General features: G+C 44.3%; 1 protein-coding gene across 4 annotated transcripts in view; it reads right to left on the bottom strand.

Annotated features, from left to right (window-relative positions):
• LOC139573976 (clathrin coat assembly protein AP180-like) overlaps positions 1–24915 on the bottom strand; it is a 70753-nt gene that overhangs the window by 11490 nt on the left and 34348 nt on the right. For 3 of the 4 annotated variants that reach the window (XM_071398011.1, XM_071398014.1, XM_071398012.1), the window contains 15 exons: positions 22662–22755; positions 21548–21659; positions 21253–21359; positions 21099–21140; positions 12436–12497; positions 11587–11610; positions 10589–10601; positions 10252–10400; positions 9906–9982; positions 6283–6297; positions 5459–5644; positions 4488–4559; positions 3011–3238; positions 1658–1747; positions 1119–1199 (listed from right to left, as the gene is read on the bottom strand). In XM_071398011.1, coding sequence (XP_071254112.1) covers positions 1119–1199; positions 1658–1747; positions 3011–3238; positions 4488–4559; positions 5459–5644; positions 6283–6297; positions 9906–9982; positions 10252–10400; positions 10589–10601; positions 11587–11610; positions 12436–12497; positions 21099–21140; positions 21253–21359; positions 21548–21659; positions 22662–22755 — 1352 coding nt within the window. The remainder of the gene's footprint in view (positions 1–1118; positions 1200–1657; positions 1748–3010; positions 3239–4487; positions 4560–5458; positions 5645–6282; positions 6298–9905; positions 9983–10251; positions 10401–10588; positions 10602–11586; positions 11611–12435; positions 12498–21098; positions 21141–21252; positions 21360–21547; positions 21660–22661; positions 22756–24915) is intronic. The other variant, XM_071398013.1, reaches the window with a different exon arrangement.

The following is a 24915-nucleotide window of genomic DNA, read 5'->3' as shown; positions in this document are numbered from 1 at the left end:
CGCTGCACCTTGGTCCTCCTCCTTCAACAGCCGTGACAGAAACGTTTGACCCAAGTTAAACAATTTAAAGGCAATGCCACCAAATACTAATTGAGTGTATGTAAACTTCTGATCCACTGGGAATGTGATGAAAGAAATAAAAGCTGTAATAAATCATTCTCTCTACTATTATTCTGACATTTCACATTTTTTAAATAAAGTGGTGATCCTAACTGAACTAAGACAGGGGATTTTTACTAGGATAAAATGTTAGGAATAGTGAAAAACTGAGATTAAATGTATTTGGAAAAAATGGATGTAAACTTCTGACTTCAACTGTATCATCTACAGTAAATATGTTTATGCATCCTTACTACGCATAATTGTTAGGTTTTTGCTGTTTACACTGTACATAATGGTATGTGGATTTGTGTAAATTCTTTGTCTATGTCACGGATTTCTACCTGGGATGAAGGAGAGGACCAAAATGCAGCGCGGCTAGTGTTCAACATGTTTAATAGACGAATAAACGGTAACACTACTACAAGTAACAAAATAACAAATGTGAAAACCGAGACAGCCCTATCTGGTGCAGACAAAACACAGAGACAGGAAACAATCACCCACAAAATCCCAACACAAAACAAGCCTCCTATATATGATTCTCAATCAGGGACAACGATTGACAGCTGCCTCTGATTGAGAACCATATTAGGCTGGACACAGAAACAGACAAACTAGACACACAACATAGAATTCCCACCCAGCTCACGTCCTGACCAACACTAAACAAGCAAAACACATAAGAACTCTGGTCAGGACGTTACAGTCTATATATTCTGTCTGTATATTCTGTTTATTGTGGCAGCACCATTTCACCACGTCAAATTCCTGGTACATGTAAATGTACTTGGCAAAAAAAAAAAAACTGTTTCTTCTGATCACAAAAAAAGACAACGTTCCGGTCACTTCCTGAAGAGATACATTGATTGACAGGCTGACAGGGAAGTGCATTACCAAACTTGTACTACTGTATGCTGTAGTCATGCAGGCAGAGTTGGAGATGCAGGAAGTAGATGATCATCCATAGGTTATCATGAATTGAGGTCACCTAAGAGTGAGCAGATAGTGTAACTCACCAGTCACACCAGACAAGAGGTCTTCATCAGCATTGGCCTCGGGAGGCAAAGGAGAGGGCCCGCGAGAGATAGTAGGGAGATCTTCCAGGGAAACACCCGAGGAAGAAGGTAGAGGAAGTAGGAAGAGTGAAGTAGAAGAGCACAGAGGAGCATTAGCATAACAGAGAGAGTGAAAGCAGTGGTAGGAGTTACTGTTGTTAAGCCAGTGGGACCAGGGTTGGGATCAATTCGAAGTCAGTCAATACAGGAAGTAAAATGAAATTACGATTTAATTGAAAATAAATGTAATTACTTCTCAATAAACTGAAAAGAAGAAGCTTGTTTCAAACAATTTACCAATTTTGAATGTTAAATTCAAATCCCTTCCTGAATTGACTGACTTCAATTCAAATTAACCCAACCCTGGATTGGGTGCATGCACAAGTTGCATACCACTATGGGGACAAACCAAGACGTGTGGTAAAACAGATGGCTGAGGAGGAAGGACAGAAGAGATGAAGAAGAGGTTCCAAACAAAGAAAGCAATCCACATCCTGTACCTGCCCCAAATAGGTCTACGCTAGGAGTAACAGCAGCATCAGCTGTTTCTGCGGTAGGGCTTTTCTCAGGCATAGAATCAAACATAGAATCTATAAACAAGGACACACAGTTACATTCAGTTTACAATCTATACAGCATGAGTTAAGAGGGAAAGGGAGAAAAGCAACAACAACAAAAAATAATGTTTAAAAAAAGTTGTTACAAAGTGTTACAGATTAATCTTTTATTCTTAAAATAATTGCATAATAATGCATAATAATTACAAATTATTGCAAACAAAGGAAATTATTAACTAAAATCAGGTGAAAGGTAAAATGAAGATTTGCTCAAATGAAGGGTGTCGATATCTACAACCTTGGTCAGAAGTTGGAGGTGAAGAAAGCAAAGGTTGTCATGCAGGCACACTGCAGCAAAGAGTGCCCATAACAACTAGGTTGAGTTCAGTAAGGCACACCGTATCAAACACTTTTGCAACGGAAAATGAAAATGTGTTTTCTTATTTAACACGTTTCAGGTAATACCTCCGCGTTTCACTCCTTTTCAAATACTAAACACAACTCTGCTCACTTCCCTCTAGCTTTGGCTGACTATAATAGTTCATGATAGAGGTTGGGTTGAAATCACAACATGTTGAGCCACCCCTATGAATGTAAACAGCCGACAGGCCAATATCTGGTGCTGACAGATTACTTAATCAATGCCTCAGGAAGCGTATACAACAAAGATTTACTGACAACTGAAAAGGTTTGTTTTGTAACAGCCTGCGGGTATAATGCGTCAAAACCTGTTATAAGCATGTCTGAGGCTTTATCATGTGTAATAATAAGCCCTATGATATGTTTTGTCTCATATTTCAACTGACTCAAACTGACTGTTATTTAGTCACGATCATTATGGAATGATTATAAGACATTATAAGGGGCTCATAGTCATACATGCTCATGACGTCTTACAATACACGATAACGGCATATTTGCTGGTTTTAAGTAAAGTGTTGCAGTTAGTTTAAATAGTTGTAGTATACCAATAGAAGGCATCCACTTTTGAGATCTGTGTATTTACCTCTAGTCTGCACAGGAATGATGCAGAGAATAACCTTAATTTGATAGATCCATATACTGTACCCATCATCATATCCATTTAATTTCTCATTTGCAGGGGTGGTCAAAATGTGTGATTCACTCAATGCCTATGACTTAAATCAAACGAATCAAACGAATAATAACAGAAAAAAACATAGCCATATTTACAAAAATGTAGGGAAGTTACTGTATCATCGTCATTATCATCACCATCGTCATCATTGTCATAGTGCAAGCAATGCAGTGTGCAAAGTAGAATGTGCACTTTACCACCAAAGAGGTCTAGAGTGGGGATGGCGGGGGCAGCTGCAGACTCAGTGGTGGTAGAGGAGGGAGCGGGGGCGGCAGCAGGGGGCTCGATGGGGGCGACAATGATCGGCACTGCGCTAGAGGTGGGGCTGGCTGCTTCTGGGGCAGCCAGTGTGTTATCGAACTTCATAGCAAAGAGGTCCATCTCTGGAGCCAAGTTCGCACTCCCCTCCGATGGAGCGAAGGGGTCTTCAGGAGGGGGGAGGAAGGAGGATGGGGTTAGGGGGTTTAAGGGATATGACCAGAAAAGGGAGGATGGGAAGAGAGTAGGGGGAGTTGAGAGTTTGTTAAAACAACAAACACTGTAAAATACATATTATTGTGAGTCTAGAGGAGCTTCCATAATGAGGGTTAGTGGGAAGTAAAGAAAAGATAACATTAACTTTATACTACAGCCACAGGTTAGAATACTCAGTGTCTCACACTCAGACTCATTAAAGGGAATGGGCTACAGCTGGTTTTGGTAAATACTGTAGTTACATAGACAGGCCACAGGGGACGATGTCTAGTGGTTATATTAGAACTAGTACATACACATGGAAGCAGAATCACACCAAAACAAATACAAATAATATAATTTTGGCATGAATCTGCTTCCACACTGATAAGCTCTGTCTACATAGAATTCAAATACATGATAAAGGCGCAGAATAAAGTTAATGTAGAAAAATGTGCATAATTCAACATAAAACTGTCCTACTATTCTTTGCCATAAGGCCAAAGCTCCATACACACGTAATGGAGCCATGTGAATTACACACACTGTACTTTTGGACTTCTACAGTCACAGTAGTCGATTAATACTTACAAATTCAGGCCAAAGAGAGAAATAAAACAGGGTAAATAAAGATGGTCAGTTAGTATGATTAGTAAGTGGCATCATTTATATGAAATATAAACAATTGTAGGATTTGGGGCGAAAATTATACAACTGTGTTTTACTCGAGTATTCATCACCAGGTGAATATTACGAGCTGAGAGAAGCAGGGGGACTGTTCTGAAGCAGGGCTGAGTGGCGGAGGGGTAGAGAGGGGGGCCGAGGCTTGAGCCCCCAATAGTGGGGTTAGGGTCAGGACGGTAGGCCCCAATGCAATGTTTCAGATGATTTACTACTGTCCCATATGGTAGCAGAAGCAGCTTGGAGCTACCCAAGCTTCAGGATCTCACACACACACACACTCTTGCACAAACACACACACGTGTGTTGGAAGAGTGCACACACGTACAAACATATGCTCACTTACACACACTTACACACACTTACACACACTTACACTTACACACACTTACACTTACACACACACACACACACACACACACACACACACACACACACACACACACACACACACACACACACACACACACACACACACACACACACACACACACACACACACACACACACACACACACACTGAGCAGTGTTATCACCCACCAGATCCTGCACATGCATCAGCAGCAGGCGCCCTGCTGGGCGGGCCGTCACCTGGGGAGGGTGCAAACGCGTCTGGGGTACCGGACATGAGAGGATGGGACAGTGGACACAAACCACAATGCAACACCCAGAGAAAAACAGGGGAGGCAGGAGAAAGAGAGATGAGGAGGTAAATAAAGAGCAGGAGAGTAGAGAGAATGAGAGAAACAGAAAGATGAGCGATCAGCATTAGGAGAAAACAGAGAATACAAGGTGTATTGCTGAAATTGCTGATCTTATTAGTATCATATGAATGGGGCCTGTACTTTCCCGCTGCATAAAGCTGCATTCAGTGTGCACAATGTTTGTACACGCTGGGAAAGTGAAGAGATAACATGATGCTATCATAAGCTTGTACTGTGTGACAGGAAATGCCATGCTCAGCGATGGGCAAAGCAACATCTCTCTTTGACAGAGGCTGTTTTCCATGGAAAAGAGGGCCACACTTTGCTATACAATTTTGATAGGGGATTTCATTCTGTATATCTACTATTAGATATGTGAGCGAAAAGAGGAGATATGCCGAGTATGGGCTACAATTTCTACTGTTCTCCATACAGTGCAGAGCAAAAACTTCCTCACCTGCTTGCTGTCTTAGATAAATAATTGATTGATTGATGTAGTGCCCAAATAATGAATCATCTGTCAAGCTAATCATTATTTAGCGAGATGGAACATTTGGAAATGAGTGTCCTTATTAGACGTCAGTAACTATGTCAATAACTAGAATTTTGCACAAATACAGAATTTCATGGACAGAATATTTTTGTTAAGGTGTATGTAGAGTGTATACTGAAACTCGTAAATGTGAAGAGTGTGAGAACCAGGTGGTGTAACTACATGTGAGCATGTCAGAGGTTGCTCCAAACAAGCAGACAGCTGCTGTGTAGTCTGCCATGATGATTCCTCCCATGAGGCTGACCCCGACTGACCTCCGAACAGATCCAAGTCTGAAGCGGTAGTGGCGGGCACGGGCAGCACCACCACGGGGGCCACAGAGGGCGCGGCGGGGCCATCCGTATGGGCCACCGTGGGCGTGGAAGCTGGACCGGCTGCAGCATCAGCAGCAACAGCGGCTGGCTCAGAGGTGCTAGTGGGATCAGGGGGGGTATCTAAACCTACACCACCCCATCCATCCCCACCCAAGCCCATCCCCAATCACAACAGGATAGAGGAACAGGGGGAATATAACAGGGAGAGATAAGTAGAGAGATTGTGTTGAGAAAAAGACGATAAGTGTAAGATATGTCAAAGGGAACAGTGGTAATAGAGAAGTGTTGGAGAGGAGTGTGTTACACCTTGAGAGGCATTGTTAGAAATCACAGAGCAAGAATAAGAGGAAGGCTGCCACCTATATATGCTGATCCTCTCAGATCCTAGGTCTACAGCTGGAGTCATGCACTGAAAGCCCAGTGAGCCACAGGTACAATGGTCACGTTCCAGACCGACTACATTGCAGTACATCATTGCATCAACTTATGGTTGTGTGAAACGTCATTGACTGCGCAGTCGGTATCAGATTGCTATATCGTATGATATGGTTAGCTGATGATGTGGTTAGTTGATATGTTAAACACCTGTCCAGGTGCTGTGAGATCTAGTAGGCGTCTGCAATGCAGTCAGCCTGGAATGTGGCTAAAGCCTCCAGATAGGTGTTAATCATAACTTCAGGTGTAAATCCTAGCAGTTCTCATGCTCTGCGGTGGATGGGAGCTGTGTAAAGAATGTAAAGAACAGTATGTTCCTCAGTACTCACCGCCACCAAGCAGATCTGTACAAGACAATGAAAGAGAGAGAGAGAGCGAGAGAGAGAGCAAGCGAGAGGGAGCGAGAGAGAGAGAGAGAGAGAGCAAAGAGAAGACGTGAGTGAGGGATTACATACAGAGAATATAAACATATAAATGTCAATCAGGGTCAATAACTCACTACCATACCACGTGACTACTGTACTTCTGATTTTCCAACTGCCATCTTTAAAAAAATAAAAAATACACTCCAAGGAAAAAGTGTTATGTCACACCCTGGCCTTAGTTATCTTTGTTTTCATTAGTATTTTAGTTAGGTCAGGGTGTGACATGGGTTAGTATGTGTTTTTGTATTGTCTAGTGTGGTTTGTATGGTTGAGGGGGTTTCATAGAGTAGATGGGGTTGTGTTCAGTGTAGGTGTTTAGAATTGTCTATGGTTGAGTGTAGTTGTTTAGGAAAGTCTATGGTTGCCTGATTTGGTTCTCAATCAGAGACAGCTGGTTATTGTTGTCTCTGATTGGGAGCCATATTTAAGGTAGCCATAGGCTTTAGGTGTTTGTGGGTAATTGTCTATGTAGTACGTTTGTTGTTTGTCTGTGCACTTACGTTATTTAGCTTCACGGTCGTTTGTTGTTTTTTGTTAGTTTGTTAAAGTGTGTCGTGTCGTGTTCATTCATCTTCATTAATAAAGAGAAGATGTATCAATATCATGCTGCGCCTTGGTCCGTGTCTCCACACGATCGTGACAGAATTACCCACCACAGGATCAAGCAGCGTGACAAGCGGCAACAGGAGCAAGGCATCAAGGATTCTTGGACATGGGAGGAGATATTGGATGGAAAGGGACCTTGGGCTCAACCTGGAGAATATCGCCGTCCCAAAGCTGAGCTGGAGGCAGCGAAAGCAGAGAGGCGGCGATATGAGGAGGCAGCACGGAGGCAAGGCTGGAAGCCCGTGAGTACTACCCAAAAATTTCTTGGGGGGGGGGCTAGGAGGTAGTGGGCCGAGGGCAGGTAGGAGACCTGCGCCCACTTCCCAGGCTAACCGTGGAGAGCGGGAGTACGGGCAGACACCGTGTTACGCAGTAGAGCGCACGGTGTCTCCTGTACGTGTGCATAGCCCAGTGCGGGTTATTCCACCTCCCCGCACTGGTAGGGCTAGATTGAGCATTGAGCCAAGTGCCATGAAGCCGGCTCTACCTATCTGGCCACCAGTGCATCTCCTCGGGCCGGCTTACATGGCACCAGCCTTACGCATGGTGTCCCCGGTTCGCCTACATAGCCCGGTGCGGGTTATTCCACCTCCCCGCACTGGTCGGGCGACGGGGAGCATTCAACCAGGTAAGGTTGGGCAGGCTCAATGCTCAAGGGAGCCAGTACGCCTGCACGGTCCGGTATTTCCGGCGCCACCTCCCCGCCCCAGTCCAGTTCCACCAGTGCCTACACCACGCACCAGGCTTCCAGTGTGTCTCCAGAGCCCTGTTCCTCCTCCACGCACTCGTCCAATGGTGCGTGTCTCCAGCCCATTACCACCAGTGCCTACGCCACGCACCAAGCCTCCTGTGCGTCTCCAGAGTCCTGTGCATCCTGTTGCTGCTCCCCGCACTAGCCTTGAAGTGCGTGTTCCCAGCCCGGTACCACCAGTGCCGGCACCACGCACTAGGCCTAATGTGCGTCTCCAGGGTCCAGTATGCCCTGTTCCTTCTCCCCGCACTAGCCTTGAGATGCGTGTCCCCACCCCGGTACCACCAGTTCCGGCACCACGCACCAGGCCTACAGTGCGCCTCATACGGCCAGAGCCATCCGTCTCCCCAGCGCCATCTGAGCCATCCGTCTCCCCAGCGCCATCTGAGCCATCCGTCTCCCCAGCGCCATCTGAGCCATCCGTCTCCCCAGCGCCATCTGAGCCATCCGTCTCCCCAGCGCCATCTGAGAAATCCGTCTCCCCAGCGCCATCTGAGCCATCCGTCTGTCCGTCTGTCTGTCCCGAGCCATTAGAGCCGCCCGTCTGTCCCGAGCCGTCAGAGCCGTTCGTCAGTCAGGAGCCGCTAGAGCCGCCAACCAGACAGGATCCGCCAGAGCCGCCAACCAGACAGGATCTGCCAGAGCCGCCAACCAGACAGGATCTGCCAGAGCCGCCAACCAGACAGGATCTGCCAGAGCCGCCAACCAGACAGGATCTGCCAGAGCCGCCAACCAGACATGAGCAGCCAGATCCGTCAGCCAGCCATGAGCAGCCAGATCCGTCAGCCAGCCATGAGCAGCCAGATCCGTCAGCCAGCCATGAGCAGCCAGATCCGTCAGCCAGCCATGAGCAGCCAGATCCGTCAGCCAGCCATGAGCAGCCAGATCCGTCAGCCAGCCATGAGCAGCCAGATCCGTCAGCCAGCCAGGATCCGCCAAAGCCGTCCAGCCAGGATCCGCCAGAGACGTCCAGCCAGGATCCGCCAGAGCTGTCCAGCCAGGATCCGCCATTTAGTCCGGTGCTGCCCCTTAGTCCGGTGCTGCCCCTTAGTCCGGTGCTGCCTCTTATCCCGGTGCTGCCCCTTATCCTGGTGCTGCCCCTTATCCCGGTGCTGCCCCTTATCCCGGTGCTGCCCCTTAGTCCGGTGCTGCCCCTTAGTCCGGTGCTGCCTCTTAGTCCGGTGCTGCCACTTAGTCCAGTGCTGCCCCTGAATCCAGTGGGGTTAAGTTGGAGGGTGGTCATTTGGAGGAGGCTACGAAAGCGGGTAGTGACTATGGTGGGGTGGGGACCACGACCAGTACCAGAGCCGTCACCATGGACAGACGCCCACCCAGACCCTCCCATAGACTTTATGCTGGTGCGTCCGGAGTTCGCACCTTAAGGGGGGGGTTATGTCACACCCTGGCCTTAGTTATCTTTGTTTTCATTAGTATTTTAGTTAGGTCAGGGTGTGACATGGGTTAGTATGTGTTTTTGTATTGTCTAGTGTGGTTTGTATGGTTGAGGGGGTTTCATAGAGTAGATGGGGTTGTGTTCAGTGTAGGTGTTTAGAATTGTCTATGGTTGAGTGTAGTTGTTTAGGAAAGTCTATGGTTGCCTGATTTGGTTCTCAATCAGAGACAGCTGGTTATTGTTGTCTCTGATTGGGAGCCATATTTAAGGTAGCCATAGGCTTTAGGTGTTTGTGGGTAATTGTCTATGTAGTACGTTTGTTGCTTGTCTGTGCACTTACGTTATTTAGCTTCACGGTCGTTTGTTGTTTTTTGTTAGTTTGTTAAAGTGTGTCGTGTTCATTCATCTTCATTAATAAAGAGAAGATGTATCAATATCACGCTGCGCCTTGGTCCGTCTCTCCACACGATCGTGACATGTTATATGAGTAAGAGGCCCTTAAAGTGATTTCAATCTGCAGAGGGGCCAGGTTTGAATATCTGCTAATAGTAATCCTTCCCTTGAATAAGGGTGGAGAGGAGGATGTAGGTAGAAAGCATGAAAGAGAGCAGGGTGAAATTCATTAGGCACCAAACGGAAGAAAACTAACTGAAACAGGGAGGGAAGTCCTGGGCCTGCAATGAGAAACGCTCATGTACATATATGTACATATATACATATATATATTGTGTGCCATAAAGAATGCAACCCAGATATTAAATGTATTAAAGGACTTACCTCCCCATGACGAGATAGAGGCTGTTGCTCCACCTGCTGATGGGGAGGCTGACAATGGATCCAAGTCTAGCAGAGCACTGCAGATAGAGTGAGAGAAAGAGAGGGGGGAGATAGAAAGAGAGTAACAGAGAGAGAGAGCGAGAAAGAGACAAGAGACAAAATGAAGAAGAGGGAGAGGTGAAGGAGAGACAGGAAGAAGGAAAAACAGAACGACAAAAGGGTTAGATGTAAACTGGTGATTGGAGACTGTAGATTGTACAACATAGCTAATTGTTAAAGCTAGTGGGGCACCTGAAGTGGCACTTGAAGTGGCCAACCTAAGAGCCCACAGCAGATGGGCACCTACTTGTTGGAGCTCTTGATGGTGGGTGCCGCCGTGGGTCTGGCAGGTGGTCCAGGGCGGGCAGGAGCAACTGGAGCAGCAGCAGCTGCAGGGGCCGCTTGAGCTTTTGTAGGCGTGGCGGCTGCGGCCGGGGAGCCATTTGCTTCACACTCCTGTCAGACGGAGGGTTAGCCTCGTTAGTCAGTTACCATGGCGACGCACCACAGTTACAGAAACAGACATGGCTATCCTGTTTTACGCATTAATGAACACACGTCAAATTATTGTCAAATTGTCGGCAGTTGTCAAAAAGATTTGTTGAGGTGCAGAGACAGAGTAAAATAAGGGGTAGCTGACTCACCTTGGTTGGTGACCTGCAAAGTGATACAATAAGAACGAGTTAAAGCCATCATAGCATCACCAGATGATATGAATGGTGAAGCACAATGGCTGTTATTGAGCTGTGTAAAAGTGACAGCTAAAGAAGCACTGTTGTTTGGATGGCAGAGAGCAGGCATTTTGAGGCAATTCCATTGTGAAAACATACGCTCTTAGAAAAAAATTGCTATCTAGAATCAATAAGGGTTCTTTGGCTGTCTCCATCGGCGAACCCTTTGAAGAACCCTTTTTGCTTCCAGGTAGAACCCTTTTGGATCCAGGTCGAAGCCTTTTGGGTTCCATGTAGAACCCTTATCACAGAGTGTTCTACATGGAACCCAAAAGAGTTCTACCTGGAACCAAAAATGGTTCTCCTATGGGGACAGCCAAAGTACCCTTATGGAAGCCGTTTTTCTAAGAGTGTACTGCATCTGTAGAGTTTAGATTTTCAACACCGAATAAAACAAAATGAAATCACTTCCTTGCACAAAGCTTTTCATTCTTATTTTCCAGACATAACAAACCCATGTTTTGCAATGACATGCAACAAAAGGTTTGAGGAGTTGAGTTGATCCCAATAATATGACAATGAAGTTAATATGAACATTGAAGAGCCAAGACACCAGATTCACGTCATCTTAGAAAAACTATGCAAAGTGAATCTTGGGTAAGTCCTGAGTCAGCTGTCAAAGTTCATATTAATATTGAGAGAGAGGCAAAACTCAGGAGAGACACTGAAAAATCACAAATATGCCAAATTCACATAAATTCTATAGAATCCCATTTGACCTTTACAACACTGCGAAACATGACTTTAAACTTGAGGTTCAAATGTCAATTCCGTAGAATCCTCATGTGAATGTCACGAAACAATTGGGGATTTCTTTGACAGTTTCATTCATTTCAATACAAGACAACATCAAATAATGACCCGGCCCTCCACGTCAACTCATTCTGTAGTAGATCCAGCAGAATACTTACACATCCTCTCTGTGAACATCCTCTCTGTAACACACATTGACAATCACTGGCATTTGCTAAGCCTTCATCTGCTAAGTTTCTTTCCATACATCCGATCTGATGATGCCCCCCCCCCCCCACCCCACCCCCCCCACACACACACACAAGTACTATCTTGTATCAGTGTCCTACTAAGGTCCTGTCGAGAACACACGACTGACAGTCTGGTGATGACAGATTCAGTCCAATCACACCCCATAAAAATCACACAATCTAGAGGGCATACACTGGAGGTCCTAATGATGTTAATTGAGAGGATGTGCATAATTAAAGCCTATGGGACATCAGGGTCAAGCACAGTTCTAATTTGGGTTCACTGGATGGTCACAGACTATTTTCACACACAGATGAAGGCTCTTTAGCCGAAGTGTTGGTCAAATAAATCCACAGCAAAAGGAGGCAGAAGGTTTCCATTTCAGGCATTTAACAGATGCACTCGTCCAGAGCTACTTACAGGAGCAATTAGGGTTAAGATTTCTCACCTAGTCGGCTCAGGGATTTGAACCAGAGACCTTTCGGTTACTGGCTCAATGCTCTTAACCGCTCTCAACCGTTAGGCTACCTGCCACCCCCAGTATGACTTTCTGTTTCACCTTTAGAGTGTGTGTTCCTTATTTATTTACTCCACAGACTTTTTTAAAACCCAAAGTACGTGCGTGCATGCATATGAACTGTACTGAGATTGCGGAATTCTCAAATATGAAGTAAATAGGAAGTAAAGTAGTCCCACTCCCAAGTAGCCCTGGTTACAAAGACGCCCATGGGGTAAGGATACACGTGTGGTTGGTGGAGAGTGTGGTTGGTACTTACGGCTTCTTTCCCTCCAGAGTGTTCAGGTGAGTCTCCAGGGACTGCAGGAGACTCTCAGGGGCCTGGAGAACGAGAAGAGATGGGCAACATATTACTACAGGTGCCACAGGGCTATAGTATACCGTACAGTACATGGATCAGACACATAGGTTATGAGCAGGGGTCTCCAACTTTGAACCTAGAGAGCTACTGGCGGTGCCGGCTTGTATTCCAGCCCAGCAGGCTTAGATTACAAAACACCATAATTAGTTGATTATTTGTACTATTAGTGTGATGGTGCTGGGCTGGAACAAAAACCTGCACACCCAGTAACTTTCCAGGACTCTGGAGGACCCTGGGGAAATGTTCAACGCAAAAACATGAAGACACAAGGGAAAATTTATGTCAGGGCACACAGAGTATCAGGGGAGCTCTTAAAAGGTGATGACACTTGACTTGATGAAAGGGTCTGGAGGGAAACAGAGAGGGATGAGAAGAAGAGCCAGAGGAGGTCTGACACAAAAAATGCTCACATTGGGCCTAACAGGGGACAGAGAATGGTCACATTAGATCTAATAGGGAACACAGAGAATGGTCACATTGGGGCTAATAGGGAACACAGAGAATGGTCACATTGGGGCTAACAGTGAATATAGAGAATAGTCACATTGGGGCTAATAGGGAACACAGAGAATGGTCACATTGGGGCTAACAGGGAATATAGAGAATAGTCACATTGGGGCTAATAGGGAACACAGAGAATGGTCACATTAGATCTAATAGGGAACACAGAGAATGGTCACATTGGGGCTAATAGGGAACACAGAGAATGGTCACATTGGGGCTAACAGGGAATATAGAGAGTAGTCACATTGGGGCTAATAGGGAACACAGAGAATGGTCACATTGGGGCTAATAGGGAACACAGAGAATGGTCACATTGGGGCTAATAGGGAACACAGAGAATGGTCACATTAGATCTAATAGGGAACACAGAGAATGGTCACATTGGAGCTAATAGGGAGCACAGAGAATGGTCACATTGGGGCTAATAGGGAACACAGAGAATGGTCACATTGGGGCTAATAGGGAACACAGAGAATGGTCACATTGGGGCTAATAGGGAACACAGAGAATGGTCACATTGGGGCTAACAGGAAACATAGAGAGTAGTCACATTGGGGATAACGGGGAACACAGAGAGTGGTCACACGGGCTAACAGGGTACACACAAATAATTATCACATTGGGGCTATCAGGGGACATACAAATAATTATCACATTGGGGCTATCAGGGGACATACAAATAATTATCACATTGGAGCTAACAGGGTACACGGCGTCTAACAGTGGACACAGAATTATCACATCGGGACAAACAGGGGACATATAGAATGATCACATTGGGGCAATGGAAGTAATGGTGGGGACAATAGGAAAACAATGCTAATTCTGTGCCACTTCAAAATCTCTTTCACACAACAGTTCAGTCCATTCATAACTTAAATGTAGTAAACTACTCATGCGTATGTTAAAGAACAATGCTTCCAGTTGTACTGCATTCTCAAACTTACAGACTGTAAACACATCATAGCAAAACAAGCTGCACAGCCACAGATGGCAGTACACCTGATAGGCTAAGCAGTTGGCATCTAGCAAGCCACGTGTACGCTGTCAAGGCTAAATGGGCCAGCTAAATCTCACACACTTCCCTCTTAAATCACTATTATTTTCCTGCCCATTTACCTTGGTCTACTTCCTCTGATAACCCAATAAATGTCTTGGCATTCTAGGTAATTGTGTCTGAAATGTAAGAGGCCTCGGAGGCCTTTTCAATATGAAAGAGGACGGCCCATTTCAGAACTAAGTACCAGCAGTAGTGTGTCTACTCTGACCTTTCTATTTTTATTAGGTCACACCGTAGCAAAACATTTTGCAACGGACAACGAAAAACCAGCGTTCCTTATCAGACACATTCAGATAACACCTCCCAATTTAACTTGGTTTTGGACAGTTTTCTTCCATTTCGTGCCTATTGAAAACAACCCAGGTGTGTGATTGACTGTCACAGAGCTTCCAGAGGGAGGAGTGACAGTTCCATCACTTCCAGAGGCCAAATGGGCCATGTACAGACCCACAGGGGTCCTTGTATTAAACAGGTGTCTCAACCTGATACAATCCAAAATGACATACCTTCCTTCGGGCAGCAAGCTGTTCAGGGAACATTTAGGTACATTTAGGGAGGGTCTGCTCTACACTGTTGGCAGTGATATCGCTGTAATGACTTTCTAAGCATCCTCACTGAGCAATCAAAGGAAAATAACGACTATATGAATTGGAACAGTTTTCTCCTAGAATCTTCTAGATTCTGTTCAGCCTACAGTACGCTTATAATGTGCATGTATATATGTAATGAATGCATTATGACGATGGCCGTAATGTAAATCGTTACTCAGCATTTGCCTCTGCCAAACGATACACTCCAAAGAGGGGTTAAGAGATCTGATGATTAGACGCTAATACGATCTATTTAGATGTCATTTAGATGCTATTACAGACAATACACAGCCACAAACAGAGTAGACGGGTGCAAATATGTTATTTCCCTGCGTCACGCCGTTCCAAGGCTTTTGTATTCCCTACAGCACTGTGGGATTATCAAGATCCACCTGGAATTGACATATCGGTCTATCTGTCATAGATAAGAGGTTGCTGTGTCCGTACAACAGAGAATAATACAATACACATGCTTATGGATTTCAGGTATATCCAGTAACAAGAGAAATATATAACATCTGGTGAAACGACATGATTTGTTTTCATTTCGCTCAACTAATTCTATGGCTCTCTTATTCGATTTCGAATAGCTACCGCTAAATCCCCAGGTCGTTTAGCTGCCCAAATGGTGACTCATGGGACGGAGAATTCAGTCTAATTTATTGTGGAGCGTCACTTGTCTCAGCTGCCTAAGCACTGGCACTTGGAGTCTAATAACTCACACCTCTAGGCCAGGACAGCATCCCTAAAACGATACTGCCTAAGAAAGGCAGTATTCTTTAAGGCTCTAAGAAGGAGCCAAGTCTAGACATAGTGTATGTAGGCTTTCTCTTTGCCTCTCCACCACATGCACACAAACATACATGAAGACACATAGATTGTTCTACGAGCCAGTCATTTCATTTGACAGTTTATAAACAACTAGTAATAGTAATAGTACAAGGAATATGACAGGAATCTCTCTACACAATAAGGAGCAACCAGAATGTCCAAACTGTGACATAATGCTAACCATCTGCTAGTTAGCCAATGGACTCCATTCAAATCCAACCACACACACAGGGCTTTCAACCCTAATCCATGCTCAACAACTCCCCCAAACTCACAGTCATGATTCAATGTATCATTACCATGCTTTAACCAGCCCCTCTTTAGTGTAATACCATGACATGACAGTAAGCCCAACCCCCCATTTCACATCCCACCACCCTCTCGGTTGGCTAGTAGTCCAACCCATCATGCATGTTAGTGTGGTCAAACACCCTGCAGATCTGCATCTGCCCAAGGCTGTGATTTTATATTACATAATGTTGATGAGTGAGAGTGTACCCCTTCCCCTTGGCCTCAACCGCTTTGATGTTTGGAGATCTGACGGGTCTGAAAAGGTAAAAGCAGTGTGGGGGTTGAGCTTCACATATGCAAACATTAAAGCTTTATAGGGCCAAAAGGAAGGGTTAGGGAGTGGTTGGCACACATAGTGAGCTACAACATACTTAATTCAAATCAAATCACATTTTATTGGTCACATAAACATGATTAGCAGATGCTATTGCGGATGTAGCGAAATGCGTAATAATAATGCAGTAATATCTAACAAGAAATATCTAACAAACTACGCAACATATACCCAATACACACAAATCTAAGTAGGAATGAATTAAGACTATATACTTATGGACGAGTGATGTCAGAGCGGAACGGACTAAGATACAGTAGAATAGCATAGAAAACAGTATATACATATGAGATGAGTAATGCAAGATATGTAAACATTATTAAGTGAATGAGATATCGTAGAATAGTATAGAAAACAGTATATACATATGAGATGAGTAATGCCAGATATGTAAACATTAAGTGACTAAGATACTGTAGAATAGTATAGAATACAGTATATACATATGAGATGAGTAATGCCAGATATGTAAATATTATTAAAGTGACAAGCGTTCCATTCCTTAAAGTGGCCAGTGATTCCTAGTCTATGCCTATAGGCAGCAGCCTCTAATGTGCTAGTGATGGCTGTTTAACAGTCTGATGGCCTTGATAGAAGCTGTTTTCAGTCTCTCGGTCCCAGCTTTGATGCACCTGTACTGACCTTGCCTTCTGGATGATAGCGGCGTGAACAGGCAGTGGCTCGGGTGGTTGATGTTCTTGATGATCTTTTTGGCCTTCCTGTGACATCAGGTGCTGTAGGTGTCCTGGAGGGTGGGTAGTTTGCCCCCGGTAATGCATTGGGCAGACTGAACTACCCTCTGGAGAGCCTTGCGGTTGCGGGCGGTGCAGTTGCCGCACCAGGCGGTGATACAGCCCGACAGGATGTTTTCAAGTGTGCATCTGTAAAAATGTGTGAGTGTTTTAGGTGACAAGCCAAAATTCTTTAGCCGCCTGAGTTTGAAGATGCTCCGTTGCACCTTCATCACCACACTGTCTGTTTGGGTGGTCCATCTCAGCCTGTCAGTGATGTGTACACCAAGGAACATTAAGCTTTCCACCTTCTCCACTGCAGTCCCGTCGATGTAGATAGGGGGGTGCACCCTCTGCTGTTGCCTGAAGTCTACGATCATCTCCTTTGTTTTGTTGACGTTGAGTGAGAGGTTGTTTTCCAGGCACCACACTCCCAGAGCCCTCACCTCCTCCTTGTAGGCTGTCTCGTCATCGCTGGTAATCAAGCCTACTATTGTTGTGTCGTCTGCAAACTTGATGATTGAGTTGGAGGTGTGCTTGGGCACGCAGTCATGGGTGAACAGGGAGTACCGTAGGGGGCTGAGCATGCACCCTTGTGGGGCCCCAGTGTTGAGGATCAGCGGAGTGGAGGTGATGTTTCCTACCTTCACCACCTGGGGGTGGCCCGTCAGGATGTCCAGGACCCAGTTGCACGGGGCGTGGTTCAGACCCAGGAACTCGAGCTTAATGATAAGCTTGGAGGGTACTATGGTGATGAATGCTGAGCTATAGTCAATAAACAGCATTCTTCCATAGGTATTCCTCTTTTCCAGATGGGATAGGGCAGTGTGCAGAGTGATGGCGATTGCATCATCTGTGGATCTATTGGGGCGGTAAGCAAATTGAAGTGGGTCTAGGGTGGCAGGTAAGGTAGAGGTGATATGATCCTTGACTAGTCTCTCAAAGCACTTCATGATGACAGAGGTGAGTGCTACGGGGCGATAGTCATTAAGTTCAGTTACCTTTGCCTTCTTGGGTACAGGAACAATGGTTGCCATCTTGAAGCATGTGGGCACAGCAGACTGGGATAGGGAGAGATTGAATATGCCCGTAAACACACCAGTCAGCTGGCTAGGGATGCCGTCTAGGCCTTCAGCCTTGCGAGGGTTAACACGTTTTAACGTTTTACTCACGTCGGCCACGGAGAAGGAGAGCCCACAGTCCTTGTTAGTGGGCGAAGAATGTGTTTAGCCTGTCCGGAAGCAAGACGTCGGTCTCAGCGACGTGGCTGGATTTCCTTTTGTAGTCCGTGATTGTCTGTAGTCCCTGCCACATACGTCTCGTGTCTGAGCCGTTGAATTTTGACTCCACTTTCTCTATACTGACGTTTAGCTTGTTTGATTGTCTTGGGGAGTGAATAACTACACTGTTTATATTCTGACATATTACCAGTCGTCTTTCCATGGTTTCCATGGTTTCAGTTTCACGTGAATGCTACCATCTATCCACGGTTTCTGGTTAGGGTAAGTTTTAACAGTCACAGTAGGTACTACATCTCCTATACACTTCCTTATGAACTCAGTCACTGTGTCCCTGTATGCATCTAGATTATTTTTGCAAACTACCCAGTCCACATGATCAAAACAATCGTGAGGCATGGGTTCCGATTGGTCAGACCAGCGTTGAATAGTACGAAGCACGGGCACTTCCTGTTTGAGTTTCTGCCTATAGGACGGGAGGAGCAAGATGGAGTCGTGGTCAGATTTGCCAAAAGGGCAGCGGGGGAGGGCCTTGTAAGCATTCCGGAAGTTTGAATAGCAATGGTCGAGAGTCTTAGTAGCGCGAGTAGGACAGTCAACATGTTGATGGTACTTCGGCAGCCTAGTCCTCAGATTTGCTTTGTTAAAATACCCAGCTACAATAAATGCAGCCTCAGGATATGTGGTTTATTGAGGGCTGTCGAGATTTCGGCTTGATGTGAACAAAATGACTTGAGTTCCTGAATGTTCCTAGATTTACACCATGAGTCGTTAATCATGAAACACACCCCTCCGCCCTTCTGCTTCCCGGAGGGATATTTATTTCTGTCTGCGCGATGTACTGAGAATCCTGCTGGCTTTACCGACTCTAACAGAGTATCCCGAGAGAGCCATGTTTCCGTGAAACAAAGTATGTTATAGGCACTGATGTCTCTCTGAAAAGAAATCCGTGCTCTAAGCTCATCGACTTTGCTATCCAAAGACGGAAAATTATCGAGTAATATACTCGAAAGGGGTGGGTGGTGTGCGCGCCTCCTTAGTCGAACCAGCAGGCCGCCTCGAGTGCCTCTCCTCCGCCGGTGATGGTTTGGGTCGTCCTCTGGAATAAGTTAAATTGCTCTGGGAAGAGTGAACAAAGGATCTGCGCCAGGGAAGTCATATTCCTTGTCGTAATGCTGGTAGTTCTGGTGAGTTACCGCCGCTCTAATATCCAATAGTTGTTCCCGGCTGTATGTAATGTAATGACACAAAACATTTCCTGTGCTAATAATGTAAAAAATAGTACATAAAAAAATAAAATACTGCAAAGTTTTCTAAGAGCTAGCCGCGATGCTGCCATCCCCGTCGGCGCCATCTTCTGCTTAATTGAGGGTCGTATACTGCCCATGGGATTTCAGATACCATCTCAGGTGATTTTGACATTATGGAAACTCTATAGTAACATTCTGGTGAATTAAGATACAATTGTTGAGCTAAAACCAATGTTAGCTCAGATCTTAGCTATCAGCGAAATAGCTCTGCAAGTATTGCGACTTCTCCAATCTGTTTCTTCAATCACATCAACCTGGACTCATAGGTAGACGTAACATAGTAAATGTAAATCCGGGACACTCCAATTAGTACGTTGTTACGTTTCATATGGTATGTATTAATTTGTGGATGTCTGTCATCCATTTCATATATGATATGTTATAAATTACAATTTGTATATGTTACGAATTGAAATGTGTATAATATGTTACGAATCGCAATTCGTACAATATGTCACAAATTAGAAAAATGGATGATATGTTACGAACTCCAATTAGTTGTGGCTAACGTTAGCTAGGTGGCTAGCGGCTAATGCTAACTTTAGTTAGGTTACTAATGTTAGTTAGGCTAGAAGTTAGGGGTTAGGGTTTGGGGTTAAAAGTTATGTTAAAGGGGAAGGGTTAGCTAACATTCTATGTAGTTGCAAAGTAGCTCAAACGTAGTAATTAGTTGCAAAGTTGCTAATTAGCTAACATTATAAAGTTTCGAAAGCACAACCTTTGTGTTGCTACACATTCACATTATACATCCACCCGCCCACCCGATCGACCGACCGACCGACCAACCACTGTATTTTCATTTTTGCCTTATTTAATCATACCAAACGTAACATATGATACTAATTTGGGTGTCCTGGATTTACATTTACTATGTTATGTCTAGTGTATGAGATCAGGCTGTTGACATCCAACTTCATCCAAGAGTATCTGCTGTATTTGCAGTTCAATGGATTCAAGAGAGTTCAGTGTTGTTATTCAATTTCCTATAGGCTGCTTTGCTCCCCAAAAGCGAGGTTTTGACTAGACGGCATTCAGCTTTTGTCAGATTTGACTTTTTGTAGCAGGTTAGGAGAACTTACGCAGCAGGCTAGGATAATTAGGTTAAGGTTAGGAAAAGGGTTAGGGTTAGGTTTAGCAACAACAACAAAAATCTACCTTTGATGTCAATTTGACAAAAGCTGTATCCCTTCTAGCCATGACCCAAAGGCAAGCTGTATGTACGACACACTACTCACACTCTCAGCCTATAAGATCAAGCTGCACCTCTGGAAGTAAGAAGAGGGGGGGCAGAGTGGCTGTCAATCCCAGGGGAAGCACAGCTCATGGAGGACAGAATGGATCAAAGGGATACGCCCCAATTTTATGAAAAGCTCACCATTGGTCAGGTAGACAATGACCTGTCAACTATGTACATGACTGTGATTGGCCAGGGCTGCTTGTCCAAAAAAAGGACCAATATTGTGATTGGTCAATGCTGATAGAGAAGAGATTTCTGAGTTGTAGGCTATGTCCAAAACGCATGCTACCCCAGGTTAAACAAAACCATAACACTGAGATGCAATGCTGGTACAATGTAAGTACAATGTGAATACAATGTTATTAGATTAGGAGAAAGTGTATCATCCCAGTGAAAATGTGGGACATTAGGCTTAAAAGGTCAAACAGGACTTACCTGAGTGAGCTCAGGGATATCATTTTTGTCAATTCCTATGGTCTGTAAAAAAAGATGTTGACATTTCAGCTGAGCCTCCATATACCATGCTTGTCATACTGGCTGTGGATTGAACTTTTCAACAGTAAAGTGTATTGTTGGGTTTGTCTTTTACCTCAGCGATTTTGAAGACCTCAGAGACCCTGGTCATCCGTGTCAAGAATCTCTTGTAGATCTCCAGCCCGTCTTTGCACTGTCCTCTCTTCATCTGGAAAAATTTCTCTGTGAGGAAAAAGGGGAATGAACATGTTTATTATTACACAAGAACCGTTGAGACATTACTATTACATAAAATTAACAGGACCACATCTATTTCCATGTGTTGAATAAAATTAAACCGGCAATATTCATCAAATATAAAAAGACATGATTATTGTCCCAGGAAGTAGAAGAAAATGGTCAAGTCTTGCCTAATACATTGATGATCCCGTCGTTGTAGCAGGCATATAACTTGATCAGGTCTTTGAACATCAGGAGGAAGCACGCGTTGATCACCCCATTGGTTAGTTCATTGGGATGGACCTATAGATAAACAAGGTGAGATTAGATCACACTGAGGATGGGAGATTTGAGTTAATATGGTCATATGTTTCTAGGTAACTGCTTGGCAATAGTGGAAAAAGTACCCAATTGTCATACTTGAGTAAAGCATAGATACCTTAATAGAAAATGACTCTAGTAAAAGTGAAAGTCCTCCAGTAAAAAATATTTGAGTAAATTTTTTTAAGTATTTGGTTTTAAATATACTTAAGTATCACAAGTAAATATAATTGCTCAAATATACTTAAGTATGAAAAGTAAAAGTACAAGTATACATCCTTTAAAATTCCTTATATTAAGCAAAGCAGACAACACCATTTTTAAATGTATGGATAGCCAGGACTACACTCCAACACTCAGACATAATTTAAAAACGAAGCATGTGTGTTTAATGAGTCTGCCAGATCAGAGACAGTAGGGATGAGCAGGGATGTTCTCCTGATAAGTGCATGAATTGGACCATTTTCCTGTGCTGCTAAGCATTCGAAATGTAAGGAGTACTTTTGGGTGTCAGGGAAAACGTACGGAGTAAAAAGTATATTATTTTATTTTGGAAATAAGAAGAGTAAAAGTACTACTTAAGTAGTATTTAGAAGTATTTTTACTTAAGTACTTTACACCACTACTATTTGGGTTGAGTTGCCAGGTAGTTTAGATCAGCGCTCCCCAACCCTGTTCCTGGAGAGCTATCGTTCTGTAGGTTTTCGCTCAAACCCTAATCTAGCACACCTGACTCTAATAATTAGCTGGTTGATAAGGTGAACCAGGTTAGTTACAACTGGGATCGGAGCCAAAACCTACAGGAGGGCAGCTCTCCAGGAACAGGGTTGGAGACCTCTGGTTTAGGATATTGTTTAGGCATGGGGCATAACAGAAGGTGGCCTAGCAATCACTAGTAAAGGTGGCCTAGCAATCATTAGTAAGGACAAAAATGCCCTTACTAACGGATACAGAAATCCTTCTCATCATCATCATAATACTCACATCAAACTCCAGCAGGGCGTCTATCTGGCTCTGCAGAGTGGGCATTCCTTTCAACAGCTTCTCTACCGGCATTGTCCTCATCACCCCCTCAGCTCTGAGACAGACAGACAGACAGACAGACAGACAGACAGACAGACAGACAGACAGACAGACAGACACAGACAGACAGACAGACAGACAGACGACACAGGAGCAACGACATGGTACAGTATGAGTGTGAGAAAACCCTGAATGTTGGTTTGAGGTCCATTAAAAAAATATTGTGGAGAGTCTTTTATCCAGTTGTTTGTGTTGATGATGTGATGTCTTTAACGTCGTCTATATTTTCATTGTTGTTTCTGTGCTGGGTGTATTGGTACTTGTTTGTATTATCTGGTGTAGTCAAATTTCCCATTAGCGGATCAATACAAAAATCTTTCTTGATACAGTATGATGAGTTAAACCCTAATGAAGGTCTATTGACGAACACATAGGTTTAAGATCCATTAAAAACATTGATACAGTATGATGAGTTAAACCCTAATGAAGGTCTATTGACGAACACATAGGTTTAAGATCCATTAAAAACATTGTGGAGCATACAATAATGTGCTGCCATTTCTTTTTCCAGCAATATGAGATGAGAGGAAACAACTTAATACTCTCTACATTGGGATAAATAACATATAGACCTCTGGGACAGTGAATCTATAAGGAAGTACTGTAGACAGGCGCTAGCAAAACAAAGGGAGTGTCCTGTGGTCCTGTATGGCTCAGTTGGTAGAGCATGGTGCGTGCAATGCCACGATTATGGGTTTGATTCCCAGGACCACCCATATGTATGGATGCATGAATATAAGTTGCTTTGGATAAATGCCTGCTAAATGGCATATATTATTCAATTCTTGCAGGGATCACATGCACATACTAAAGACTTATACACTCACTGTATTGTTAGTGGCTTTGCATGAAGGCTTCTGCTAAGTGGCATTTGCAATTACTGTATATTATTACTAGAGATCTGCCAAGGCCAAGGCCTTGTGATGCAACACTAACACAGCAACAGTTTTAGATGGATCCAGCTTCTTAGATACTTTAGGTAAGACACATGACATGAGACACTAGGTCAGAGCTCTATCTGCACACCTGGCTGTTCTGTCTGTTTGTCGCATGGCTGGCACAGACTGTGCTGTGGGACCTTGTTTCTGCCAGCAAAACGCAACAGTCTGGACAGGAGCCTAAGTAATAGCTCACTGTCTGTATTCAGACTGTGTAGTCTATATTCATCTGTCTGTTTCTGTACAGGCACAGGCATGGACAGCCCACTCACTCTGCCCTCACCCACAGTGCAATCACAGAGTTTCTAAATCCAGAGGCACAACATTACGATACTTCCAGGAACGCTTGTGAAACAGACCAAACAGACTGGCTTTAAGATGAATCACTCCCACCTACTGACCCCTGAGACTGACAGACAGGTCAGGTGGCTGTGATTCTGCCAAGTGTTGTCTCTATGAGAAATAGAATATAAATCTATTTCTATGTTCTTATACTGAACAAAAATATAAACCCTACATGCAACAATTGAAACTATTTTACTGAGTTACAGTTCACCCAACCTAGAATTCCTTACAATCAAATGCCGACGCATTATCTTCCAAGAGAATTCTCTTTGATTATAGTCACAGCCGTGTAGAAACTAAAACAGGAAACGCCCGTGCTCAGGTCAATACAACACTGATCTGACCAATCGGATTCCACGCTTCAAGATTGCTTCGATCACGTGGACTGGGATATGTTCCGGATAGCCTCAGACATTAACATTGACGTATACGCTGACTCGGTGAGCGAGTTTATTAGCAAGTGCATTGGAGATGTCGTTCCCTCTGTGACCATTAAAACCTTCCCTAACCAGAAACCGTGGATTGATGGCAGCATTCGCGCGAATCTGAAATTGCGAACCACCGCTTTTAATCATGGCAAGGCGACTGGAAACACGACCGAATACAAACAGTGCAGCTATTCCCTCCGCAAGGCAATCAAACAAGCAAAGCATCAGTACAGAGACAAAGTAGAGTCGCAATTCAACGGCTCAAACACGAGGCGTATGTGGCAGGGTCTACAGTCAATCACGGATTACAAAAAGAAAACATTGCTCATCCATATATTTATATGTACATATTCTTATTCATCCCTTTACATTTGTGTGTATAAGGTAGTTGTTGTGAATTTGTTAGATTACTTGTTAGAATTTACTGCATAGTCGGAACTAGAA

This window comes from Salvelinus alpinus, chromosome 4 (assembly GCF_045679555.1).
Source record: "Salvelinus alpinus chromosome 4, SLU_Salpinus.1, whole genome shotgun sequence".
Classification (NCBI taxonomy): domain Eukaryota; kingdom Metazoa; phylum Chordata; class Actinopteri; order Salmoniformes; family Salmonidae; genus Salvelinus; species Salvelinus alpinus.
The sequence above is the reverse complement of the archived record's forward strand: the minus strand, read 5'-3'. Positions and strand labels throughout refer to the sequence as shown.